General features: G+C 36.8%; 1 protein-coding gene across 2 annotated transcripts; it reads right to left on the reverse strand.

Annotated features, from left to right (window-relative positions):
• Positions 1-3080: 3080 nt before the first annotated feature.
• Positions 3081-25043, reverse strand: LOC114667788 (epoxide hydrolase 4). 2 transcript variants are annotated; one of them, XM_028823241.2, is made up of 7 exons: positions 24128-25043; positions 23284-23369; positions 19902-20059; positions 13622-13750; positions 12309-12412; positions 8847-8995; positions 3081-5474 (listed from the first exon to the last, which is right to left on the reverse strand). In XM_028823241.2, the coding sequence occupies exons 1-7, from the start codon at positions 24368-24370 to the stop codon at positions 5255-5257; spliced, it is 1089 nt and encodes a 362-aa protein (XP_028679074.1). In that variant the 5' UTR covers positions 24371-25043; the 3' UTR covers positions 3081-5254. The 2 variants fall into 2 exon arrangements, with proteins under 2 accessions (XP_028679074.1, XP_028679073.1); XM_028823240.2 differs by having other exon boundaries at positions 3081-5477; positions 24128-25036.
• Positions 25044-26443: the final 1400 nt, after the last annotated feature.

Consider the following 26443-nt stretch of genomic DNA (forward strand, 5'->3'; position numbering starts at 1 on the left):
CAGCTCCTATTTAAGTGATTTCTTGATTGAAACAGGTGTGGCAGTAATCAGGCCTGGGGGTGGCTACGGAAATTGAACTCAGGTGTGATACACCACAGTTAGGTTATTTTTTAACAAGGGGGCAATTACTTTTTCACACAGGGCCATGTAGGTTTGGATTTTTTTTCTCCCTAAATAATAAACCCCATCATTTAAAAACTGCATTTTGTGTTTACTTGTGTTATATTTGACTAATGGTTAAATGTGTTTGATGATCAGAAACATTTTGTGTGACAAACATGCAAAAGAATAAGAAATCAGGAAGGGGGCAAATAGTTTTTCACACCACTGTATACTCAAGACATACAGCAGATGTAACTAACACAATGAAAGCCTTATTGTAGGGCCCAACAAGAGGTACACACCGGCAATGAACCCAGTGAACAGGTCTCCAAAGCTACATAAGGGTATCAAACTATAGTGAGGTTGACAATTATTTCTGCTTTAGGAGACATGAAAATATTACAGTTCATATACATGAGAAGAGGAGGCTATTTTAGAAGTGGGCAAGGGATGGCTGCATCGCCACTGTGAGTCAAATGTTTGCCTCGATTCTCCTCTTTCCTAGGAATTTTCCTGCTTACAAATCTAATAGGCTGGCATAGAGTGAAGACAGCACACAAGTTCTAAATGGATTTCAAACATGTTCTGATTAATTGGGGATTGCAGAAGCCTCTTGAAACCTTTCATTTACTAGGATGTTGAGGGGATTTGCGTTAGGCAAGTGGCCAAGTCAGGATGTTACTTGCAGCCTTCTTTTCAATTATTAGACTGCTCATCAATTCATTAAAAGAAACAACTAAACCAGTTTAAGACTTGTGGAGAATCACAACATCATTAGGAGGCATAGCAGGGACCAAGCCTGGATGGGCACTAGTAAACGGCAAAGTAAACTAGAACACACACCCAAAAGCACTCACATAGAGCCTACTTAGATATGACTTCACACTTATGTAGTCAAAGTGCAAGGGAAAAAATGCGAACATGTAAGGAACATGCAGCTATACCAAAGAGAGTGGTTGGTTCGTGATTCAAATCCAGTAATTTGGAATTTTGAGGTAGCAATAACTTACTAAATCACTCTGCCACCCCACAAAGGGCTATCCATTTACTTAAAACTATTAACTGATAATGTCCTCACTCGAAGGTATTGTGTCAGTTTAGAAATGCAAAGCCCTTCTGAACAATGGTAACTCCAGGTTGCGAGGTTTTTTTTTTTTTTTTTAATCAACGTGCAGTGAGATTTATTTAGCATATATTGAGATAAGTCAATACTCATTGTGTGAACTACAACTAACAAAAATGGAATCCAATACAGTACATATCAACACTAATCAGCCAGCGTTGTCACCTAACAACAGACAGGCTATGTGGCCTCGAGCAGCACAGAGGTGTTACAAAAAAGGAAGGAATGGAGTTTTAAGTTAAATTAACATTTCAGACAAACCAGCACATCACCTTACACAAGTCTCTGTATCAAGGGCATTCTATAATAACTTCCTGCTGTCACCTATTTGTTATCACAGCTGTGGCATCACAGGCCATCAGCATGTCAAGAGACAGAAAGATTAACATAGAAATGGTAGGCTTTGACCAAGGTGCATATTGTACTTCTGCAGGGGATCCCAAATGGAGTACGCAACAAGACTTAAAGGAATAGGCCGACACATTAAGGTAAATCCAACCTGTGCTGTGCAGCAGCTTGTGTAAGTCCTAAAGCACAGCACGGTAAGCTGCATTATCAGATAAAAACTACTCACGGTAATTCTGGTGAGACAGAAAAATAGTGGAAGGGCACCCGAGAGATGGCTCATCTGCGTCTTAACTCAAAAAAGGGAGAAGAATCCACAATGCTATGCTTTAGTTAGATTAAATCTGGCTACTAACCAGGATAGCAACTAACTCAAAGTGTGGGGGTGCCAGGAAGATAAGGGACTTGGAGCACATGGTCTCACTTCCTTAAAGGCAGCCCTCCCTTCAACTTCACTAATTTGGCTTGGCCTATCATTAAGAGTTAAAGGATGCACATGAGATTGTTGTTAGACACCCCATTCCACCCCCCACCCCCCCCAAAAACCCTTTAAACACAAAAGTGCTGACTTCCTGGCTCCAGAGATGCCCAATGATAGTATCTGGTTACTTTTTCTTATTTCAGCATCCTTCCAGCTGCCAGGAACTTACAGTATAAATTGACTATTATACTGCATTTGTAACAAGCGTACAGTGCACAGAGCTTATAAGCAAAAAGTTCTGTAAAAGTAAACTTTAATGAATTATTGTCTTTTTTTAAATGCTTGCAGAATGAAAAGGTTTACAGTTGACATGCCAAAAGCAAGGCATGTAACACTGGACCCAAGGGGAATAAACAAGTTTGCATTCACTACATCTTCCCAACTAAAGCCATGACGGCATTTCACTGCAATGTTTCTACTCGTGTCAACAACTGACAGCTCTCTGCAGATTTGGCAAAAATGAGCTCTACAGAAGTAGAACTGAGGACACACCCACATTGGATTTTTAGTATAAAATTGTTTAATTCAGTGTTTAAAATAAAGAGGATGACATGACTTCAGACTTTTACAGTTTTTTTTTTTTTTTTTTTTTTTAAACACGAAACAGACTCTTGGCAACTTTGTGGCTTTTGCTGGGGAGGGCAACTCAGAAGTCATCCAAATTCAGAGAGTCAATTAATTCCTAGGTTATCTTGTACATGATTTTACTTTAAATATTATTTCAATTTAGTGGTCATTTTAACTAAAGCCAATTACAACATTATTTTTCCTTTATCTCTACAACTGAAGGATCGGCAGGTGAACAGGGACTGAACGGTAAAGCTTGTGTGTCTCAGGCACTAGGGATACACGACCTGCTAACAGTAAAATCAAATTTAAAATAGATGATCATGTAAGACAGGGCACAGGCAGGTCAAGTGGCAAGCTCAGGGTCACACAATAAGATATCAGACAATTGAACGTGGAAAATTGTGATTACCCCTTGGTTTTTCAACGACTAGGCTGCACAAGCCGTCTCAGAACTTTTTTTATTTTTTCTAACATGGCAGTTTTAAAATTCTTCAAAACAAATGTGGATCACTGAGAGCAAGTGAAGATAAAAACAATGCCAATGTGAAAACACTCAAAGCTATTCATTGTGTACATCAAAATGGAATTACAGTAAGAAGAAATTTAAGAATCACTAATTGACATAAAATATAGTACAGTACAGGCTTCAACCTTTCATAACTCTTCTGTAATATTTAATTTGTCACATACTCATTCCAGTTGTTCTCATACAGACTTAATGGCTAGATGTCAAGGGCAAAGTCCATATCTCACCTTGTTATTTCCAATATAATCTGATGGTATGTAGTCTTCAAGTGGTACAAAGGTTATATTTTTCCTCACAAGATAAAGAAGATTTCTGGAATTTCTATTAACATTTATTGCAGACTGGCTATAAAACAGACCCCTTACTTGTCACTTTTCCTGCAGGTTTATAAACAAGGAAAATTATTTCTGCAATACATTTTTATTTTTTTTCAAAACTGCAAAAATCAACAAATCAGACTTTCACAAATATATTTAAATTTGACACTATTCATAATTATATAGTTTACAATAAATAATAAACCTATGTCATATATATAATATTTTCAATTAATAAATCATTCAAAAGAACAAATGTAATACTATGGCAAATGTCTTACTAAACAATATACTTTTCAATAATCTAAACAATTTTAAAACATAATCCAGGATTTACCTGTTTTTGTAAACAGTATCATTATAAAAATAACTTTACCATACCAGAAAGAAATACTATTCACATTACAATTTCCTTTCTTAAAAAAAAAAATCAGAAATGAAGCCAAAATAAAGGGTTCTCTTTAAAAGAAACTTTGCCAAGAATACAAAAAGCCTACGATGACATCAACTATAATACATTCATAAACACATCAGTCTAATGCTATTATTATGATATTCTTCTTAGATTTAGGTTTACTTGGGTTTCTTTTTTTTTTTTTTTTGCTTTCTGTCAAGACAGACTAATGCAGCCCCACTCAGGCTCTCACACTATACAAATTCACATTGCCTACTTTATAGATTTCCTATATATTGTCTATTCATTCATGCTTTATCTTGGAGAGACAGAGCCTATTCTGGGACAGTGAAGACAAGACTGCAGGTTACCGAGAATGCACATCAGTTCCACACAAGTCAAATGTCCCCATTCACACATTCTGGGTGTAAGAGGCAAATTGTTGGAATGTGGGGAAAAAAAAACACGAGAACCCACTGTCACAATGTGCAAACTGCATTGCATTAAAATGTTGCCTATACACTTTCTTGTCTCTTGATAAATCAGTATATAAAATAGACCATTGTTGATACCTGGGTGATGCTATTTGACCATTACTTTAAGAAAGAAATGGAAATGCTTGAGAGATATAAAGTGGATACAAAGCAGTGGATACAAAGAGTCCCATATTACAAATTTGGCTTAATGTATAGTGCTAAGAACAACCTCATGCCCGTAAAATAACATGTCAGTAATTCAGTGCTAATCAGATGCTCACAGACTGAACCAACATTACTCAGTCTAGTTCAGTAAATAATACATGATATAAAATGTTACTAATAATCTCAGACAAGTTCAGACAGTTGCTCAATGACTTTCACCAAAACAATAACTGGCTATTGGCTAAAAACAGTACATCCCGCCCCCTACCCAACCCAAGTACATTTTTGACTGCATACCTCCTGTTAGTCACAGCACAGAGGCCTCAAGTACTGATGTAATTTACTACTCTAAACAGGAAAGGGAACAGTCTTGAAACCTTTAACATCTGGAATTAGCAACTGTATGGATTTCAATAATTAAGCAGCAGCACCAGCCTTCTTAGTTAGGAAGAACCCTTACTATATGCCTCAAAAGTCAACTTGTTCTGATAAAATAAATACTAGAAAATCAAAATAAAATAAAATTATTCCCTGAGCATACATTCAGGTCTCTTATGAAACACAAGACATAAATCGTATCTGCAATTCCAAATCACAGACTGAAGATCTTAAATTGTCACATATGACTAACAAGTTATGGCAGTCAAAGATATACAGCCTTTGCTTAAAGCTACCTGAATGCCTTTCAATCCTACTTATTTTTGAGGTGGACAAAGAAAACTGCAAATTCAAACAAATAACTGCATAGAATAGCATTATTTGCACGTTTGCTTTAGAAATGTCTTCACCAGTGTGTTAACATGGTCTGGATAATCTTGCTGTACCCAACGACTTGAACCTGGTAATACTTTAAACTTGAAGGAGTTCCGCACATAAGCTCCCGACCATTTGGCAACCTCCATTCCAAAAAGCATATCCCTTTCACCCCAAATCAGAAGGCATGGAACATTCACATCCTGGCATTTTGCAGGTACACTACTGAAAAAAATAAAAAGTATTTGTAATTTTTAATTCAACAAGATGTAAAATAGAAACTGAATAAAAACATGTTTCATTAATTTGTTTTCCAAGCTCAGTCATTCCATTTCAGGCTTCAGTTTATCTCATCAACATTAGGGGAAGGAAGGAACCAACTCTTGATGGGATGCTGCTGCATCTCTCTCTCTGTCACACATACACACACACTGTCAGTTTTAGGTCATGTGAACACAAAATGTTTGTGTTTTGGGGGTAGGATGAAACCAGAATACCTCAAGAAAATCCACCAACAATGGAAGAGTGTGCAAACTCCCCACATACAATGACCCAAGATTTTAAAACTGAAATGCAGCAGCATTAAATATTACACAATCATGTTGCTAATATTTCATCACTGCAAACCTGCTCCTGATAGCAGCCTCCTTAGCATTATGTTTACCCCAGAAAAAGAAGTCAAAAACTTTTTGAATTTTTCAGCAAGGAAAAGGTTATTATATGTAACAGAAAATGCAAAATTCACAGAAATATGAATGATTTTTGCAGCATAATGTTATTTTATCCAATAGACGGCAGCAAAACAATGTCCTGAGAGTTATTCAGATTTCACACTGTAAAGCAGATCAGACATCCCCCCGATGTGCCCATAATTACATAAATTTTTGAGCCCGAGTCATATTAAGGGTTAATACCAAGGAGGTTACTAATGTGAGACACTCTCTGCTGTTCAATTAATTTAGTGCAGATTATTTTTTGCAAGACCTAGGTAAAAATTACTGTTAGTTTTAATTTTAACATATACAGTACTTTGCATAATAATAAACACTTCATTGCTTAATTCAAATCATCAACACAAATTCAGAATTATGAAAGCACTCAGTGCCATTTGCAAACACAACCCATGTGCAGGATCACTGTGCAAGTTTTCTATTGCACCCGATGCCATACAAAGTCAGCAGAGAAAAAGAACGAACATGAGGCAAACCTTTCATTCTTTTTTTAAGGCGTAACATTGGCACACTATGAACTTTTGAGTGAAACATTATGTTTCAGCTTTCTTATCATAAAAAAGTTAAAAACAGCGGCACAGTCTGACTCACCATTCTCTTATTTAATTTGCTATTAGATGCAACAGTGAGAGCAAGGGTGTGGGGGGTTTGATGGTAGAACAGAATGACCTGCCCACTTTATATTACACTTTCATTAGTCTTGAAATCTGCTGTTACAAACTACTTAATAAAAAGCTGGGGAGTCAAGGATCCTTTCATTCTGTGACCTTTGCTCTAAATTTTCAGTGACTTCCTCTACCCTTTTCTTTTGTCTATTGCCAAAGCCCTTTCTCAAAACATTCAGAAACTCTTTATCCTATCCTGCTTCATCCTGTGCCTTTCATTACGTTGCTACAATCAGTTTTCAATTCAGACCTATCTCTGTGTTGTGCGCCTGACTTTGTGATGGAGGGGGTCTTTCCCTTTTTCCTTATGTGTTTGTTGAGGATTTCCTCATGTTTGTTGCCCTTTTTCTCGATTTAATCAACGCAATTGCTTACAAAAAGTTTTAATATTCATACTTAATAAACATCCTCATAAAACTAAACCAACATCTTACTTGTAATCTAGACTAGTAATCAAGCATTGCCAAGCATAAATATGACCTGTACCAAAGTGCTTTAAATTATGTTATATAGCCAGTATGGTGGCGAGCCTCAGCTCCATTAATGCAAGAGTGAATTCCATTTTATTTTATAATTTGATGCTCATTTTAGTGCGTGTTAACCCACACAGTTTTAGATGTTTTCATGTAGTAATTCCACATGCACTAGCTTATTATTTTGTGTCTAAATAAAATTCTCAAAAGAGGAAAAAAAAAAAAAAAAAGTCTGGAGTCTTTTCTTGTCATGTGCAGACATTTTGTTGACCTGCGTGGCATACATTCTTTGTTTCTTTAGTACAAGACCCCACTTTGCAAATTATGATAACAATTAAGGCAACTGCACTTTTAAAGATACATTGGAGACAGAGGGGAAGAAGCTCTCAGCGCACAGCTCTGCAGTTTTTTTCCCTGTGGTTATTGATGTGGTCAGCTTTATCTGCAGGCAAACATTGTTTCTGATGTTTTGCTGGGCCATATGCACCTTTAAGATTTTTTTTTTTATTGTTCACCAGTGTTCTACAGTTATAACTGCAGTAGTTGTACAATAGTTAAGCAGGTATATAAACGACATCCATTCATCTGATTTTTGTCATGTAGGAAAAGGTAAAAAGTTTGAAACTGAACAATAATCACAATTAAAATCACACCTGCAATATTCATTAAAAATCATGGAGTGCTACGATGACAGTAACTGGATGTATCAGATTTCTCTTTTCCTATTTATTCACTTATCTCTTGAAAAATTTTAAACCTAAATGCTTGTTCGTAAATGCTTTTAAAATAAGGCTATTATGCATCTGAAGAAAAGAGTAGATATATATATTAAAACACACAAACATTATTTACAAGTTTATAGTTATATAGTTGCCACAATTTTTGGCACCCCTGGTAAAGTAGCAGAAAGTGTTACAAAAAAAAGGGGGTTATATTAGTAACTCAATTCTGATTTACATTTTCCTTTAAACAGCATCATGAAAAACATTTATTTACATACACACCCATTTTTATATTATATATTTATATTATATTTTATACACACACTTGTATATATAAAGCATGAGAATTTCAATTATTCCAATGGAGCATGTCACACCTCTGAACAAGTTACTTTTATAATTCCTTTGCCATGCATAAAATGCCATGCACTATTTGCCTCAGACATGTACAGTTGGATTTACTGGATAAAGGAGACACACAGCTACATAACTAAAGTAGTATAGTTATTGTTTCTCCAATATTTTCAGTAACTATTTATGATTTTTTTACAGGCATCCCTGCTCTGAGGGAAATGGTAAACTGTGAAGAGAAGCAGTGATGAATACAGTATTTTACTCAAGATAACATTTTATATAACTCAAGTGAACTACTCTGAATATTTGGCATAATAACTGCAGATGAAAATCATGGAGGGGTAAATAACAGATAGAAGAGGATGATAAATTATAGTCAGGAGCAGTGGATTTATGCTGTTAAAATACAGTGACAAGCACTCCCCATCTACTGTAGTCTGTTATGTTTGTCATTGAATTCATATGTCATATGTTGAAATATCACCTGTATATTTAGTGGAAGTGGTGCATCATGCTAGAGGAGACAACCAGAAGATCTACTTAAGTGTTATGTATCAAAAATGCAGGCGAGTTCTCATATTATTTTAGATAAAAAGACTAAGACTAATGGAAACATCGAGGTTGTGCTGTAATAGACACCATTACTTACCTGAAGAGGTTACGGTAATAATTAAGTGGCCCAGTGAGCCGTCCTTGTTGTGAAAGTGAATACAGATATGCCTCAACTTCCTGCTCAGTAAGACGTTTGGATGGGTTCTGGATCCCAAATCGCTGGCCAGTCAGTAAATTTTTTACTACCTGTAAAAGAAAACACATAATGTATCATTTAAAAGGTAACAGACCTTTATTGGAGTCTGTTGTATAGTAATTATGTAATTTTTACGGAGCAGGCCATATATATTTATCATATTTTAAGAAAGCACAGTTTACTATAAAAGTGACCCGTTTACCCAGGGGACAGCCATGTGAGGAACACGTACTTACAGAGTAAGACCATAACATTTACTTATGTAGCAGACACTTATTTAAAAATCACACTTTTAAAAAAGTTAAACATTGTTTAAATATGTGGGGCTAAGCATTTGTTCAGTGATTTGTTTTTGATACCTAAGGATCAAAATCGAAGTCAAAGTTGAGGACTAAACTGCAGTTCTGAGATTTATAGTTCAATTTCTTCCACACAGACACCTTTAAGAGCTTCTACAGAACAATAGCCCTACTGAAACTGTTAGAATTCTAAAACTATACTTGAATGGGTGTAATTAAAAAGGTCAGCGGTATTCCTGGCTACTATCATCTATATGAATTGCTCAATATTGGAAGCTGCTGGTGGAAGCACCTCTGCATCTAATCTAAAAGTTAAAAAAAGGGATGCTCAAGAAAAATTTGCTTCCTCCAAAGAGGGGCAGATGGCATACTTGGGCACTTTATCAGATGACACATGACTACTCAAAAGAAATCCGGAGTAAAGAGGAAGTAATTTTTAAGTGGAAGTGCTTTATGTAAACAGTTAAGTGTCTAAGCATGTTAAGTCACGAAACTGCAGTTAACTAGTTCAGGGCTACAAAGCTCAGATTCTGCTTTACTGGTGCCTTGTTCAGTGCCGTTTCCTGCCATGTGCTCAGTGCTGTGATGTCTCTGCAATGGTAAATCAGATTAAGCAAGTGTGAGAACATTAAATTTAGTGTGAATCATCTACAAATAGACAGTGTCTGGACTGGGATTTGAACTGTTTCCTAAAGTGCTAAGGAAGCACTGCTAAATACTACACTATGCTGGATACTGCCCTGCACTTTAAACAATAAGTCTGCCAATTAAGTGCCCACTATGCAAGTCTCTTAGCAAGCTGCTTAACCTAACTGTAATGGAGGGAAAAAAACACATGTAATCAATTGGTCTATAGATCTTAGTTTAAAATTATATAAGCAAAATGGTATTGGAATGATTTTGACTAAAAAGGCACATTTTGATGTTTAACTATTTCATTTTTTTAATCAAGCACACACTACAAAAAATGTGTTCAGTTTATGCCACTAAATTTGGCAAACAATTGATTTGGTGAAATCAAACAGCTTTCTCTACATGTTAGTTCATTTCTATCATTCTCAGCTGTATGGAGTTGAACATATTGATTTTTTTTTTTTTTAATTAAAACAGATGTGATGTGGTTCTAAGAAAAGAAGCAACACATGGTGGAAAAATTGCACACATTTAGTGACCTGAGAGAACAGGAAGATCTAATGTACTGTATTAAAGCTGAGGGTACTAAATGTTGAAAATGCAATACTTTAGTGGCTACTGCCACACGAGTCACAATGCTGTAAGCTAGGGGAATTCTTATGACAATAAATGAAAAGCAACAGAGTACAGCAACAATTACTGCAAAGTGGTATGCAGAACCACTGCTTCCTAGTGGAAGAAAAAGAGTATTGCAACAGTAAAGAATCATGCATTGACATTCCTATTACTTATCTTTTTTTAAATGTCAACACACTATTGACTCACTGAGAAATACCCTTCATAGGTTTGTCAGTTCTACTAATAAGATGTCATTTGCCATGTTACTTCAAAATTCAATGCTAAAAGTATATGTGGTTCTAGAAAGCCATAGTGATTATAGATTTTCACTGCAACCAATTTTGCAAAAGAGATTTCTTTGGAATAAACCTTGTGTATTTAGTTCACACGGCTCTCCAGGTATGATTGATTGATAGATAGATAGATAGATAGATAGATAGATAGATAGATAGATAGATGTGAAAGGCACTATATAATAGATAGATAGATAGATAGATACTTTATTAATCCCAATGGGAAATTCACAATTCAGTAGTGATATTGGGGATGCAAGAGTGCACTGGCTGTCTGACATGCTTATACACCATGCCTTATTTTCTAAATAGCTTTAAAAGTCAGCAATATACAGGATCAGGCACATTCGTAAAATGCACATAATTAAGCCAGCTCAATGTTAACAAGCAAATCCAAGAGATTCAGTGCAGTTCACTGATTTAGAGTGTTGAAAATATCATATCCTGCATTTGTTAGTCAAACACAATTGTTATGGTTTAGAAAAAAGACAGAACAGGTGAGAAAGGGGGAAAAATCAAGTGAGAGGCTGGGTGAAAGCTAGCAATTAGAATCATACTTAGAAACATAGTTGCCAAGCAAATTGATATTTACACCACAAGGCAACTGGGGATAGTAACATTACATTAGCGATCCACTCCTAAAGCAACTCTGGATGATGTTCACGTTAGGTGTGACTTCCTACTACAGTACATAGCACTGAAAGCTTCTGATCAGTATTTATTAATGTTATTAGGATCATTAATATTCATTCATTTAATCTTCCTATGAATCACAATTCTGAATTGGCAGAACAGCCTGTAATCAGAACTTCTTCATTGTATTACAGAGTTAAACAAACATTATTAACTCTTTACACTTAACAGTATTAACTATTTGGCAATATGCATTATTTTACTTTGTACCACTGTGTATTTTATACTGTTTTAGCAATACAACTACCTCTAACTTTTATTAGTCTGAGGTATAACCATTTTCCCAGTTCCAGTGCAAGTGAACCTGAATCTAAAATAAGCCGGAAAACTGATGACTTTGGGGAAGAAAATGTCAATTCTGGATGTGATAAAAGAACAAAATCCCTTTGCATCTGTGGGCCATAAATATGGTGTGAATGAGTCCAAAGTTTGCTATGCATATAAAAAAGAAAAAGAAACCTGAGGAAGTTTTGATATTGAAAAACCAAAAGCTGCAAAGTCACTAGAGAAAATGAAAGAAATCCTCAACCTATGGCTTGATGATCTAACAAGAAAGTCAATCACACTATTAATAATTAAGGCTTATACTACACTAGATAATAGGTCCTGCCTCGCTCCATACTGATCACTGTTTCAAAGATGGATTGGACATTTCTAATACTGTTTATGTTATGAGGTGCTGCAAATAACATAAGAGAATCTGAAATGCTGAAAAAAGCTTAAAGGAAGGATTTTTACAAATAAACAACTTACATAATTAGCAGTAGAAACACTACAAATACTGACACCGATTTTCTTAAATATGGTATCTTTGCATTAATACTCACCCTAAAGTCCTCAAGTGTCATCACCACCTCTGGCAAAAAAGGAATCTGGAAGAAGAAAGCAAAGCTTGACTTCATCAGTTGAGTAGGATGGCGAAAAATATATTCTGTAAGTAAAACAGCAAACATGACACAATTGGTTGCAGTACTATGGACCCATTGCTTCAAGTCTTTCCCTAAGCATTTGTGCAATGACTTGTTTTATTAAATCAAAAACAAAATGACATGAGATTCAGTACAAGTAACCATAAGAATAAAGCAATCCAACCCACCCTTTCCTCCCAGGTACAAAGTGTACAGCAAATCAGGAAATAAACAACTTAGCAGCAGTAGGCCAAGTTTCAACTGAATCGCTGGAAGTACCATTAATCAGTGATGCAGATAATTCAATGTGGATTAAATTAGAGAAGGAGGACTACCAACTGTCCAGAGTAGATGTTTAGATTCCCTCCAGTAGGAGGCAACAGTTAAGTTTACTGACAGAGTACCAAAAATAATAATTTATGTTGAGGGATAAAAAGCAGACACATAAAGAGGCTAAAAAGGTTCTTAGGTTAAAGTGGAATGCTTCAAGAAAGAAAAAAATGATAGTAAGTGGCATATGCGAGTACAAATAGAAAACAAAGGGAAGACCGTGGCAGAACATGTGAAGAAAAGTGGTTGGTGAAATCAAAGTGAGAGTTAAATAAGTCAAGTGACTTCATTGCCATACCATCACACACGGTATTGCCGCATGCAGTGGCACAAAATAACATCCCCCAGAACCACAGTGCAATATATACAGAAACACAGAACAAGTGTAAGACAGGTTTTGTGCCCAAAAACAAACAACCATTCTAGATACTTTGAGCACAGGAGTCCTGCGGTCGACAAATTAACAAGCACATGCCTCTAAACAGAGCATTAGCTTAACTGACAACTTGAAATTGGTCTGATAAAAATGAAGGAGGGTGTGCCAGGGGATGAACTGGAATCATAAACTTGCTACAGAATTGCACCCAAAGCTACAGGGAAAAGCTATGGCACCCCACAATCCTGTACTATATTGAAGAAAATGTATTTAATAAATGGATGAAACCACCAAAGTGTGTCTTACAAACACAAAAACTCAACAGCAATTTAAAAAGCAGTTTAGGACAAAAATAAAATGTACTGTGTGCAAATAACTGTAAATAAAGTGAACCACAGGATTTTGAGGTGGTGACTTAGAAAAATGGTTGCTAGAAAAGTACTCCTCAAGACTGCTACTACTTAGGCTATATCCTGCTGTGAATGCAAAAAAAGCATTTGACAGCAAAACAAGACAATGCACATACCCTGCCAAAAAGCTGGATGTGGAGCGTTGATGATGACGAGCTGCTGAACCATCTCAGGGTAGGTTATTGCAAAGTGCCAAGCCAGCATCCCACCAAAGTCATGACCAACCAGAACACAATGTCTGTACCCTTATTAAGAGGAGAAAAAAAAATAAAGATCAAAAAAAACCAAAAAAAAATCAAACCAGATTGTTTACAATATCAGAGAAATTCATTGTACAGTTGCCAACAGTAAGTCATTCTTGACTAACATCAAGTACCAGAATGATAAAAGCAAAAAATATATAAAAATTCTGACACAGATTTTTAAAGGAACACTACAAATGGACAAAGCAAAACTGCCCAAGGTCAACGTTTGATACAGTGCTCACAACTTGAGATGGGTTTGTTCAGTACCAGGAGCAATAGGGCCTGCGATTTTCATTGGTAACTAGCTCTTAAGAAATCAGCTCAAATGAGACACGAATCAGTGGAAGACTGACCAGCTTTCCATTTCAGTTATTTATTCACTCAGTCTATTCCTGTAGCTCCTTTGACACAAACAAAATTCTCTGTTAAGACTGAGGTCACGTCAATGAAATAAGTCAACATCCTGGGCAACTTGACCTCTCCATTACACAGGCTGAGATCATGGATGATTCCTGGGACTCTTGAATTAAATTATGCGTGAGTTGTGAACAGTGATGTAATCTTACAGAGTAAAGTACACAAAATTTTAAAACACTTCAGATAAAATACTCTAATATTTATATACAGTATGCAAACCAATTTCATGAGAATCAAAACTGAAAACTGTATGCAGGATTGGCATGATCCTTTCATGCAATTTCTTGATTCTCCTTCCTCTTTGACACTAGGCACATTTACATGCACACACATAGTCAGGTTAAGGTGATTTAAGCTAGAAACCTGATATTCTGATATTCAATAATCTGTGCTTGCATGCGCAAGGAATCTTTTGGAGTTAAACATCATCGGCTGCTGGGAATCTGAAAATAAGCATGATTCCTGCGATTATTTTCTTGTACCTCATAAATGTTTAGCCAAACAGTTTATTTATAGGTGTCTGTTACCAGACTGCGCACAGCACATTTTTTTCTGCTTGACTGTACAACTGAGCCATGCAAAAGAGAGGGTACATGTGCTTCTTGCCTTATACCCAGTGCTGCTGGAATAACAACAATGCAGGTATTTTTAACTTAAATAAGTTTTGCATTAGGTTACTCATTACTTTAAAAAGTAATCAGACTACATAATGCACATTACTTTGATTACCCTACTTCTCTTAAGATTGTGTTGCTGAGTTTAGCACTGAACGCCCTGGTCATCAACATAAATTTAGTTATTTCTGAAATATTGACACAGATCATTTCAGCAAGGTAGAAGGAATACTATGTTTGCCTGAACATTTGCCTCTGGAGACGTATTTTATGGGCGCTTCTACCTGCAGTTGCTGAAAGCATGTGCAAAGCAAATACTGTACATGCGCAGACTACCAAATTCTTAACAATAATAACCCAATTCTGGATATATAATCTAATAATTTGCAGAAAAATCCACCTCTGTTAATCAGGTTTCTCATAGGCCAACAACCCAGTTTCTCTGGTATAATGGTGTACGTGGCATTTAGGCAATCAGATTTCAGTGTATAATCAGGTTATTGAAGAGCATGTGAATTTGGCAAGTGTCTCAAACTGGGATGTAATGTGTTAAAAACTACTAACTTGGAAACTCAGTGTTATCCTCATTAAGCGTGAACAAGCAAATCCCACTAAACTGGGACTAGTAACCAGGTAATGTCAAAGATTTAAAATGTGAAAGGAGCTAGACAGTATGAAATCTCCTTCTTTAGGTCCTTTTCTACCAGTTCTTACATTTTACAGTAGTCAATTAAACCTATCTAAAAAGGAAATTATAAGATTAAGGGTGTCACAATGGTAATGTACTTGTTTTAAAAGCAGCAACCATAATCATTCTCACTCTTGGCTCTTCATTAAATACTGCGCACTTACTGAAATAGTATCCAAAAAGAATCTGTGCAAGCTTAATTAACTTTAAGATACTAAATATAAACTTGTATTTTAACTAGAATGTGCATCTTTCAATTAAAATTGACAAAAAAATATAGTCACAAATGCAGACTTAGGTATTTGCTTATAGGGAAGAGAAGGGGAAAGACTGTTCATAGGAACATATAAAATTTGACAAATGAGTGGAGACCATTCAGTCCATCATGCCCATTTGTTTAGCTAATAAGGTAAGCTGCCCCAATAATGTTCATGATATTACAGCTTATTATAGCAGATCAGATTTTAAAATAAGAATAAAGGAAACATGACCATAAAAAAACACTGATACAGATGCCACAAACCAGTAATTTATCTTCAGACAGAATGGGACACCAAAATGATTTTAGTGATGTAATATACAGAGTGCTAAAATGTGCAACTTGTGCAGAGGGGAACACTGCTGCCTCAAAGATCCAGTATTCAGGGTTTAAATCAGGCCCCGGTTCATTGTAAATTTGGAGTTATTTGTGTCCTCTCTGTCTTTGTATGGATTTTCTCCCAAATACATGCAGGTTAGGTTAACTGGTACCTATGAGAGAGTGAATGTGGGTCTTTGCGTGAATGGTTCCTAAAATGGATGGACAGTCTGTCCAAGGTAGTTTCCTGCATTCCACCATCATTGTTATCCCCCTGATGTTAAACTGGATTAAGGGATTTAAAATGTTATGCTAAAAAGCCTAGCAGACATGAATTTGGAAAAGTTCAAAAACGCTACTATTTCTATTGTTAGGAACTCTTTTCTAACATGCACAATATATGAAAGAGTATTGTCCTCAAATGTTATGCCACCTAGCAATGATTAGGTGGTACTAATGGAGATAAATTTGGGGTGTAAGTTGCCTTGTTAAAAATACTAACCATCAACTGATAAAACATACAAAGTGGTAGAGACCCACACAGGCATTACAGAGTAACTATAAATAAAAGGTTTAACCGTAACACAATCATTTATCTCCCTGCAGCACTAATATTGAAAAGGGTCCAAGGGTTTTTCCTTTTAGGTACCCAAGTGAAAGTTTTTAATCCAATGAAACAGATTATCTTCATGTACATGTTTTTAGATAGAGGGGTTGCAGGAAACCAAATTATATATATATATATATATATATATATATATATATATATATATATATATATATATATATATTATATATTTATTATGTTTTACACTTAAATTGTTTTATGGCTCAGAGATCAATTTAGTGAAATCCCTAGAATTACCTATATCTATCTATCTATTACTGAATTAGTCTGTTCAAAAATCTGATTTGATGAAAATCTTCATCCATATTTTCTTTCATGATTATTAGACCTTAGATAAACCATCAAACAAATATTTTCACACCACTCTGTTGAACTTATATGGCCCTTCTTGGAACTATTTATTCCACAAAACTATTTTGCTTGATTGTGCATCACCACCGTAGAGAAAACTGCATATCTAAAACTGACTAACAAAAATGAAATGAGCATTTTAACTCCTAAACATTCGTCCTAAGCACATTTGGAATTCACAGTTATTATTCCAACAGTTTAAATAATCACACCCTTGTAAAATCTTTAGACCAGATTAAGCTACAATTTGTAGAATAAACCTGATAGCCTCATCCATTAAATAGTTTGGCCATCTACACTTAAGTTTGATCCATCCATCCATCCATTGTCCAACCCGCTGAATCCGAACACAGGGTCACGGGGGTCTGCTGGAGCCAATCCCAGCCAACACAGGGCACAAGGCAGGAACCAATCCCGGGCAGGGTGCCAACCCACCGCAGGACACACACAAACACACCCACACACCAAGCACACACTAGGGCCAAGTTAGAATCGCCAATCCACCTAACCTGCATGTCTTTGGACTGTGGGAGGAAACCGGAGCGCCCAGAGGAAACCCACGCAGACACGGGGAGAACATGCAAACTCCACGCAGGGAGGACCCGGGAAGCGAACCCGGGTCCCCAGGTCTCCCAACTGCGAGGCAGCAGTGCTACTCACTGCGCCACCGTGCCGCCCACTTAAGTTTTATTTAGGTGTAAATCAAGAGTTCCCAAAGTGGTCGATATTGACCCCCTGGGGTCGATTTGAACTTTCTAGGGGTCGATAGTTTCAATGAAAAAATTTGGGGGTCAACGACAGCAAAAATAGACCCCCTTACTACTGCTATTTGTTTGTTACTTCAAAATATCTATGATTCCAATAGGTACCTAATTAAGAAGTAAAATCATAAAAAAAAAACACATTACATACCAAATATGCGAACGAAAAGGTAAAATGTGTCATTAAAAGAGTCACACGTAAGAATGCATGAAAATACATGTAGCACAAACATGTCTGTTCATTGTCTTATCGAACATATCAAAGCAAGTGCGGATATGAAAAACCATTGCATGTAATTAGGGGGTCGACGGTTTTAAAAGTTTTTGGTAAAGGGGTCTGCGGCTGAAAAAAGTTTGGGAACTCTTGGTGTAAATCATGGACACCATGATCGTCAGAGGTGACTGTGTGCAGAGGGTACAGACCTATAAATACCTGGGAGTGCAGCTGGATGATAAATTGGACTGGACTGCCAATACTGATGCTCTGTGCAAGAGAGGACAGAGCCGACTATACTGCCTTAGAAGGCTGGCGTCCTTCAACATCTGCAATAAGATGCTGCAGATGTTCTATCAGACGGTTGTGGCGAGCAGCCTCTTCTACGTGGTGGTGTGCTGGGGAGGCAGCATTAAGAAGAAGGATGCCTCACGCCTGGACAAACTGGTGAGGAAGGCAGGCTCTATTGTAGGCATGGAGCTGGACAGTTTGACATCTGTGGCAGAGCTCCTGTCAATAATGGAGAATCCATTGCATCCACTGAACAGGATCATCTCCAGACAAAGAAGCAGCTTCAGTGACAGACTGCTGTCACCGTCCTGCTCCACTGACAGACTGAGGAGATCGTTCCTCCCCCAAACTATGCGACTCCTCAATTCCACCCTGGGGGTAAACGTTAATATTATTCAAAGTTATTGTCTGTTTTTACCTGCATTTTTATTACTCTTTAATTTAATATTGTTTTTTGTATCAGTATGCTGCTGGAGTATGTGAATTTCCCCTTGGAATTAATAAAGTATCTATCTATCTATCTGCTTAAATGGCTATCTTGATAGTTAAAAAAACTGCTGGGTTGTCAGCCCTAACCCATTACAGACTTGCTATATTTTAATGCTTTATGGAAATGAGTGCAGCCTAAAAATAAAAAATGCCCATGAAAATATGTAAATACTATTTACCAATGTGGGACAGATGTCAATATATGTCAGGACAGTATCATTGTTTTAAAGAAGTGCAACATTAGCACTCAATTTCTTAAAACAAGCATTTAAATTACATTAGCACTGTGTGTGCTCATGAAAATGCAAGTAATGCCCTTTATTTTGATAGATTTTCACCAGACTGTCTTCCATCCAAGAATCCATATAGAAGGCAAGTAATGTACTGCCACATAAAACTGGAAAACATGTCAAGACTTTCAGAGTATCCTGTATAATAAGAATCTGAACTTATCAGACCACCATATTACTATAACAGTGGAAGTAACACTGAAGATCATGTTCATGAATCAACAGACAACTTCATTTGTTTTCCTTTAATACATTAGATTAGGGTTTACACATTACATGCATAATAATATTTTTGAATGGCTGGATGACTCGTATTATTGATTATTTAGCTGTGTATCCAATTTCACATTCAGACCATGCTGTAACCCATATTGTGCTTTGTTAATGTTGTGTGTAACAAAAACTGATCTTTCTAGAAGATTGTTTTTATAATAGTAAACTTCCATGAACAAGCAAATGAAAACAATTAGATCGGTATGTTTTTCATATCTGATGTTAGTTGTTTAAGCTCGGTTTATTTTTTTATTTACATAATTCTGTAAATCTGCAAGCTCACTTTTCAAGTTAACTTGTAACAGCCTTCACTGTGGAGTCATCAATAGAGATGCATTGAACATATGGTAGTGAGCATAAACTGAATACACAATGTTGTATTTGGTTTTTGTCATTCATAAAATCTGGTCTCCAACTGGTCTTCAGAAATTTTGTGTAGCTCTCCCAATCCAAAAATCCCATTATAACACTGTAGACTCCTTCCATTTTGTCTAATTTGTAATATTCCTTTAGCCTAGCTTTGACCCAAGTGGACTCCTGATATACAAATGGACTTACCAAGGGTGTGGATGATGTCCTTCACATCTTCCAGAAGATTACCCAGTTTGTAGTCCTCCCTCCTCCGAGGGCAGTCAGAGTCGCCACATCCACGGAGGTCTATTGCCACAGCACAATACTCATTCTTGAACTCCCGAAGCTGATAACGCCATGAATACCTGTATACAAACAATCAATGTGCATTTATATATATATTATATATCTTTATATTATAATTATAAAAATCCTGGGACGAGACAAGACTTTTTAGCTTGGGACGAGATGTGATTTTTTTCAGAGAGATACTTTCATGTCCAGCGAGACGAGACTTTGTGCCAAGAGATTTAACCACGCCCATGGCCAGAAATAAAAGACAAAGAGTAGATGACAAAGTAGAACGTTGTAAAGAATTCAAAAACGTTGGCGCGATACACATGCAGAGCAGGTTAGAGATAATGAAAATCCTAAAATTTGAAAGTCTCAAAAAAATGATAGTAAAGATTGCATTAGTGCAAACAAATGGAAATTACTACTTGGTGAAATAACAGAACAGCGTAAAGAGATTAAATATACTGTTCGGATTTAAACTTTACGTTGGAGACTTGTAGATCGTCTAATTCGTGTTGCCATCAGGGAGAAGTAGTGTTTCTTCACAATTAATTAAAAGATTTGTTGTTTGGTGAAAGTGAAATCCACATACGCGAGCGTTAGAGACGTGAAGTGGCTAGCGCATAGCGCAGGCCGGGAGGCTTGACAAGCAAGGTCCCCTACTAGTGTGATATATTAAAAAGACGTTTCAAAGAGCTGAACTAAAAACCCAAAAAAACATCTACGTCAGTGTTGTTTGTGCCTCATTGGTCTAACAGCAGATTAATTTAATATAAAAACATTATCTGTCAAACAAATAAAATTATTTCAAACTCCAATATTATATGGTCATCCATGACACTTGCAAAGTGAACCATTAATGTTTCAAATGTTTGCTCTTCTAGAGTGCTGCAGCTGTTATCTTTAATGAGATTTTATTTTGTACTTGTATGATTCAGACTCTGAGACTGTCTCCATTATTTAGCTGACAATTAAAACCTTGAGTGAATTCAGATATGATGATGTAGATATAACATTCTCTCATGGGTTGTTTGCAAGTTGTTTGTCAAGGATTGTTACATATTTGTTAGGCACTTTAGCTATATAAATTTGGGAAGATTTTAAATGTATTTTACTGACCAAATAAATTACATGGTCTATAAAACCTTGGTCAGTTGTTGGCACTTTAGCTATATAAATTTGGGAAGATTTTAAATGTATTTTACTGACCAAATAAATTACATGGTCTATAAAACCTTGGTCAGTTGTTGGATTAGAATCCTCCCATGTTTATAAACCTCGTGGTATTTTACATGCTACAGTATATGCCCAGCAATTCATTTTTTTTTTAAATGGGTGTTCATGGTCTATACTGCACGAGTCCTGAATAAACACATATTAGCGTTACTAAAACATCACTGAACTGCTATCAACTATAGTCAACCACATGGACATTTTTAACAACTTGTTCTTAGTATCTACAATTGCTCGTCCCCAAATGTAATGAGAGTTTATGTGCTCAAATGCATTATACTTTTCAAAGGTTTTAAATAACTAGTTTGTCAAAGGTATAATTATGTTTCAAATTGATCAGATGCTTCCATTTTTTGAAAGTATTGCAGCAGGAGTCTTCAATGAGATGATTCTGCTGAACTACTACAGCAATGCCCAATTAAGAAATAATACTGTAAAAATACATAATGTGCCTCTAAAATTTTGTGTTTTTATACAAATTAAAATACCATCCATTCACTTTTTTACCTCCACTATAAAGACTGGTGCCTGGGTGCATGTCAGGGACCAGTCTTGGATAATAAGGTAGTTACTCGCATGCCCTTACATTGGGCCCATTTACTTTTTGGCTGACACCTTCATCCAAGGCGACTTAAAACATCTGAGATACAATTGGTTACATTTCTTTTGGTTTTCCAATTGGAGTACAATTTAGAGTTACCATTTAAACATCTCTGGGATACTCTCTGGAACTGAAGCAAACTGATTAAACTCATTAAGACATAGGAGAACATAGTCCTCACAGGTGACGCAGTGGTAGTGTTGCTGCTTTGCAGTAAGGAGACTGTGGAAGATTGTGGGTTTGGTTCCTCCCTGTGTGGATAGCGCTTTGAGTACTGAGAAAAGCGCTATATAAATGTAATGAATTATTATTATTACAAACTTTACATAAAGACTGTTCAGACTACAGTTTTCCAAGAACACAATTCCCTGTGAGCATGCACTGTTTAGCAGGAATGTCAAACTCCAGGCCTGGAGGGCCGCAGTGGCTACAGGTTTTCATTCTGACCCTTTTCCTAATCAGCGAGTAGTTTTCACTGCTAATTAACTCCTTTTCCCTTCACTTCAATAGCCCTGTTTTTAAGGAGTATTTTCCACCTTTCTTCATTAAATGGCAGCCAAACAGAAATGAGACGTGAAACGAGCCGACAGATGACCAGCTAAACTGGGATTTCAAACCCCAACCAATTTCATTCCAAACAGTCTCTTAATGAGAAACTGATTCTTGCTGTTAATTAAACTCGTTATTTAATTCAAAGGCTTGTTGCTGCTCTCATTCTGCCCACAGCAGACATTTCCAAATCTGTTCATTTTTCTGTTTTTTCTAACAACATTTTCAAAATGATTTGGTGACCTGAGAGATCAACCTTGCTGAGACCTTCACCTTTATTTTCAGATATTGTGTGATGGGCACAGGTGAGATGGTCATATGGTGGCTTGTTTGATGTCTCATTATTGTTTGGCTACTAATTAAGGAAAGAGAGACAATTAAGGGGCCTGAGTCAAGTTAATTAAAACTAAAGCAAAATAAGTTAATTAGCAGTACAAATGGCTCACTAATGAAGATGGTTAGAATGAAAACATGCAGCCACTGTGGCCCTCGAGGATTGGAATTCGACACCTGTGGTTTAATGGATACAGGAAAAAACCCTCAATCACACCACAAGTACAAACTCCATAAAACAAAATGATAAGGCCAAAAATGTAATAGCTGCTCTTTACCGCAATACATTCTTCCCTAGAAAACTCTGATGTTACAATTTATAAAGCCAATCAGATAAAAATGTGAGGAGAAAGGAAAAGAAATGCTAATGAGCACTTCTATGGCACTTCTCAAAGGACAGTGCAAGTGCTACACAACTCCATCTCGATTACACACCTGGGAAGTGGTGTGACATATTCAACAACACATTCGGACTATTTAGGAGTTACAAAGGTGAAGCTTCAGGGCGGATGACCTTTGCAGCATGATAAGCAGAGTCTCTCTCAGGCTCTGAATTAGTAAACCAAACTCAGCTATTACCACATCTCCAGGAATCCATGAAGGAAGAGCATAAGGGGTCGGCCTCTGTCCCCAGCCGTCACGTAATGGAAGCGCAGCCCAGAGCTCTGAAAGCAGGGACATAAATAATCAGGCAAGTTGCTTCACATGTCCAAGAAAATTTGCAAAAAAAAAAGAAAAATGTTATATATGACCATTATATTGATGGCTACCCGACTGCTTTATAGGACTCTCTCTCTCTCTCAGACATACAGTGAATATTTGACAATGATGCGGCTCTCTTGTTATTTTAAATAAATCACACTAGCCCCATGATGATTTTCATGCAAAACGGATTTCTTTCCACATTTCAAGAATTTCAGCAATAGCAAGAGAGCCAGATTCCTACTTTTTTTAATCACGATGTTTGGGGTCACTGGCAATCGGAAGGTTGCCGGTTCGAATCCCGTAAATGCCAAAAGAGACTCTGCTCTGTTGGGCCCTTGAGCAAAGCCCTTAACCTGCAATTGCTGAGCGCTTTGAGTAGTGAGAAAAAGCGCTATATAAATGCACAGAATTATTATTATTATTATTAGAAAAGTGCTGAAACAAGCCTCATAACTCCAGAGTGCTGTACTGTAACCCCCACGGATCACTTTCTCGTGACGCGACTCGCAGAGTGGCTTGAAGTAAATCCAAAAGCAGTAAAATACTTAAGACTAGCGTGCCCTTCCAAAGTACAGTAGTAGATTTCAGTACGTGCAATGATTATACATTTTCACATGCATAATAAAATTATACAAACGCACATTTACACTCAAAATACTACTTACTGGGTAAACCAAAAATGTCAAAGTACTTTTTATTTTCGTGATCTACTTCTTACCTTCATTTGGATGTAATAATGCGATCCCAGCGAAGGATCTTCCAGGCAGGCAGGGGGTTTGCGTCTCACTCTCCAGTATAGTGTTTTCCGGGGGTTAAACACTGTTCTCCACACCATACCCACGAGCACCATGCATGACGTGATGCTACAGGCACCGTAAGTTACGGACCAGTAGGACCAAGACACAAGCCGAAGGGCCACACGTGTAGGCAGCAGCAAGAGCGCCGCCAATATACGAAACATTGCGGCTGAACGCGGCGGTGGTTCCCCTTGTACCCCCTAATATGTACTTTTTAATTTTGCCAATACAAAGATTTACCCTAAAAAATGTAAAACATAAAAAAGCGCTAGATGGCGCTAAAACGCGTTGTATGGAAGCGCTAAACACGAAAAATGAAACTTCGAAAGCTTTCTGTTTAATATTAATGATATTATTCTGGTGTTACGTCTAGTCGAACCCTATCTTAAACTGCCATGTCTTACACCAGTCGTTACAAAGTTTTATTCTGCCAAACGATTAAGACTGACGATTAAAACGCAGCTGTGAAAACGTAAAAGGTACACACATTAACTAAAAAACAAGAATAAAGAGAACAAATTCAAGCCATACTAAAAGAAAATAACGAATACCCGTGTGGCTAATGTAAAACTTGCGTCTTAGGTTTGGGACGGTTTAATTTTACAGTGGTAAAAATCTCTTTCATTACAGGAGAACACCTGTCACAATTATACATACACACACATACAGTACTGCACCCCTTCTCTACTTCCTCTTTCGGCGGGCAAACACAACACTGCTGACTGACTGCGCAGCGCCCGTGACCGCATTCCATTACTGGCACCCGCCCAAATGCGTGCACGCGATTGGACGCTGTGCCGAGGTTAGAACTCTACAATTGGGTAAAATGCACACACGTGAGACAATACAGTAGGAGAAAAGGTTACTACATGTCGCTACCCGAAAAGTACGGCACCCCATCTGTGTCAAAAATGATAGCAATTGCATAACCGTAACACGTTAGACAACGTATGCCTTGCGTGACATTCAAGACCGTTCGATGATTAAAAGTTAACGGATCTATTATTATTATTATTCAAAGTTATTGTCAGTTTTACCTGCATTTTTATTACTCTTTAATATTTTTTTTGTATCAGTATGCTGCTGCTGGAGTATGTGAATTTCCCCTTGGGATTAATAAAGTTATCTGTCTATCTGATATGAAAGTTGGAGCATTTCACATTGTTTTTAATTTACTTCATCCAAGAATCAGTGGTCACATTTGTTTATAACATTTTTGTAACAATTAGTTATAAAAAATAATAAGAAAAAAATAACAGAATGCAGTTACATGTGTTATTAGGCTACATTACATGCGTGTCTTTTTAACATCCATCCATCCATCCATCCATTATTCAACAGCATTTTACAATGGAGTTAAAAACGGAGCGCAAATGTGCTTGTGGTGGCGCAATAGCTCTCATACACAGCTAGAGTATGTTGATCGATTGACGTGTGTTAGTGGTGAAGGGTCTGTGACAAAGTGTTCAATTTTCTTAAACATTTTCGAATGAATACTCTACAGGGGAGCATCCAGTTATTACCTATTGACAAATAAATTTGAATACAAAATGACCAATAAAACCTTGTCGATATTACAGGATGAATGGAGAAAAACAACGTAAATAAGTTCCCTGCCTACCTATTAATATTGGTTAAAACACACTAATTCGCTAATTATATAAGTAAGAACTTTGAAAGGAACTGATGTATAATTATATTATATGAATAAGACAGGTGACAATAATCTTAACGAGGCCCAAGATCATGCTGCGAATGGGTAGGCAACATCACCCTCGTGTAAATTTAAAAAATTTAATTCCATCCTAAAGATACACGTCAGTAAAAGCGGCTCTTCGGGTATGGATAAGCCATAAGGCGCGGTCCGTCTTTTGTGCGTTATACCCCGATAAATCGGCACCGATCAGACTGTAATCCTGATTCTTCCTCGCTGTTAGTGGTCAGCGTGCGCCGATCTTCGGCTTGCAGAACAACTGCAGTTCCATTTCTAGGGTCTTACAACCCCCCCTAGTCCCTTCCGTGATTGTCGCGCGGTGTTACACATTGATTTAAAAAAAAAAAAAAAAAAAAGTGTGTAAAATCTGACATCCTTAAGGATTCGAGCAAGTCGTACGTGCATCCTAATTAAAAAGCTGACCATTGATCAGCGTGTTTTACATACGATGAGCCAATGTCCAGGTGCTTGCCGCGATTGCTCGTGTATATGTGGGCTACTGCAATTGCTAACAGTCCTGTTT

Source organism: Erpetoichthys calabaricus, chromosome 17 (genome assembly GCF_900747795.2).
Source record: "Erpetoichthys calabaricus chromosome 17, fErpCal1.3, whole genome shotgun sequence".
Classification (NCBI taxonomy): Eukaryota; Metazoa; Chordata; class Cladistia; order Polypteriformes; family Polypteridae; genus Erpetoichthys; species Erpetoichthys calabaricus.

Excerpts from the sequence above, each read along its gene's own strand:
- LOC114667788 (XM_028823240.2), bottom strand. The coding sequence starts at position 24,370 with ATGTTTCGTATATTGGCGGCGCTCTTGCTGCTGCCTACACGTGTGGCC. Across the intron at positions 12,413-13,621 it reads ACATCCAGCTTTTTGGCAGG|AATATATTTTTCGCCATCCT; the intron begins GTATGTGCATTG and ends TTTTACTTACAG. Across the intron at positions 8,996-12,308 it reads TGACACTTGAGGACTTTAGG|GTAGTAAAAAATTTACTGAC; the intron begins GTGAGTATTAAT and ends TTTCTTTTACAG.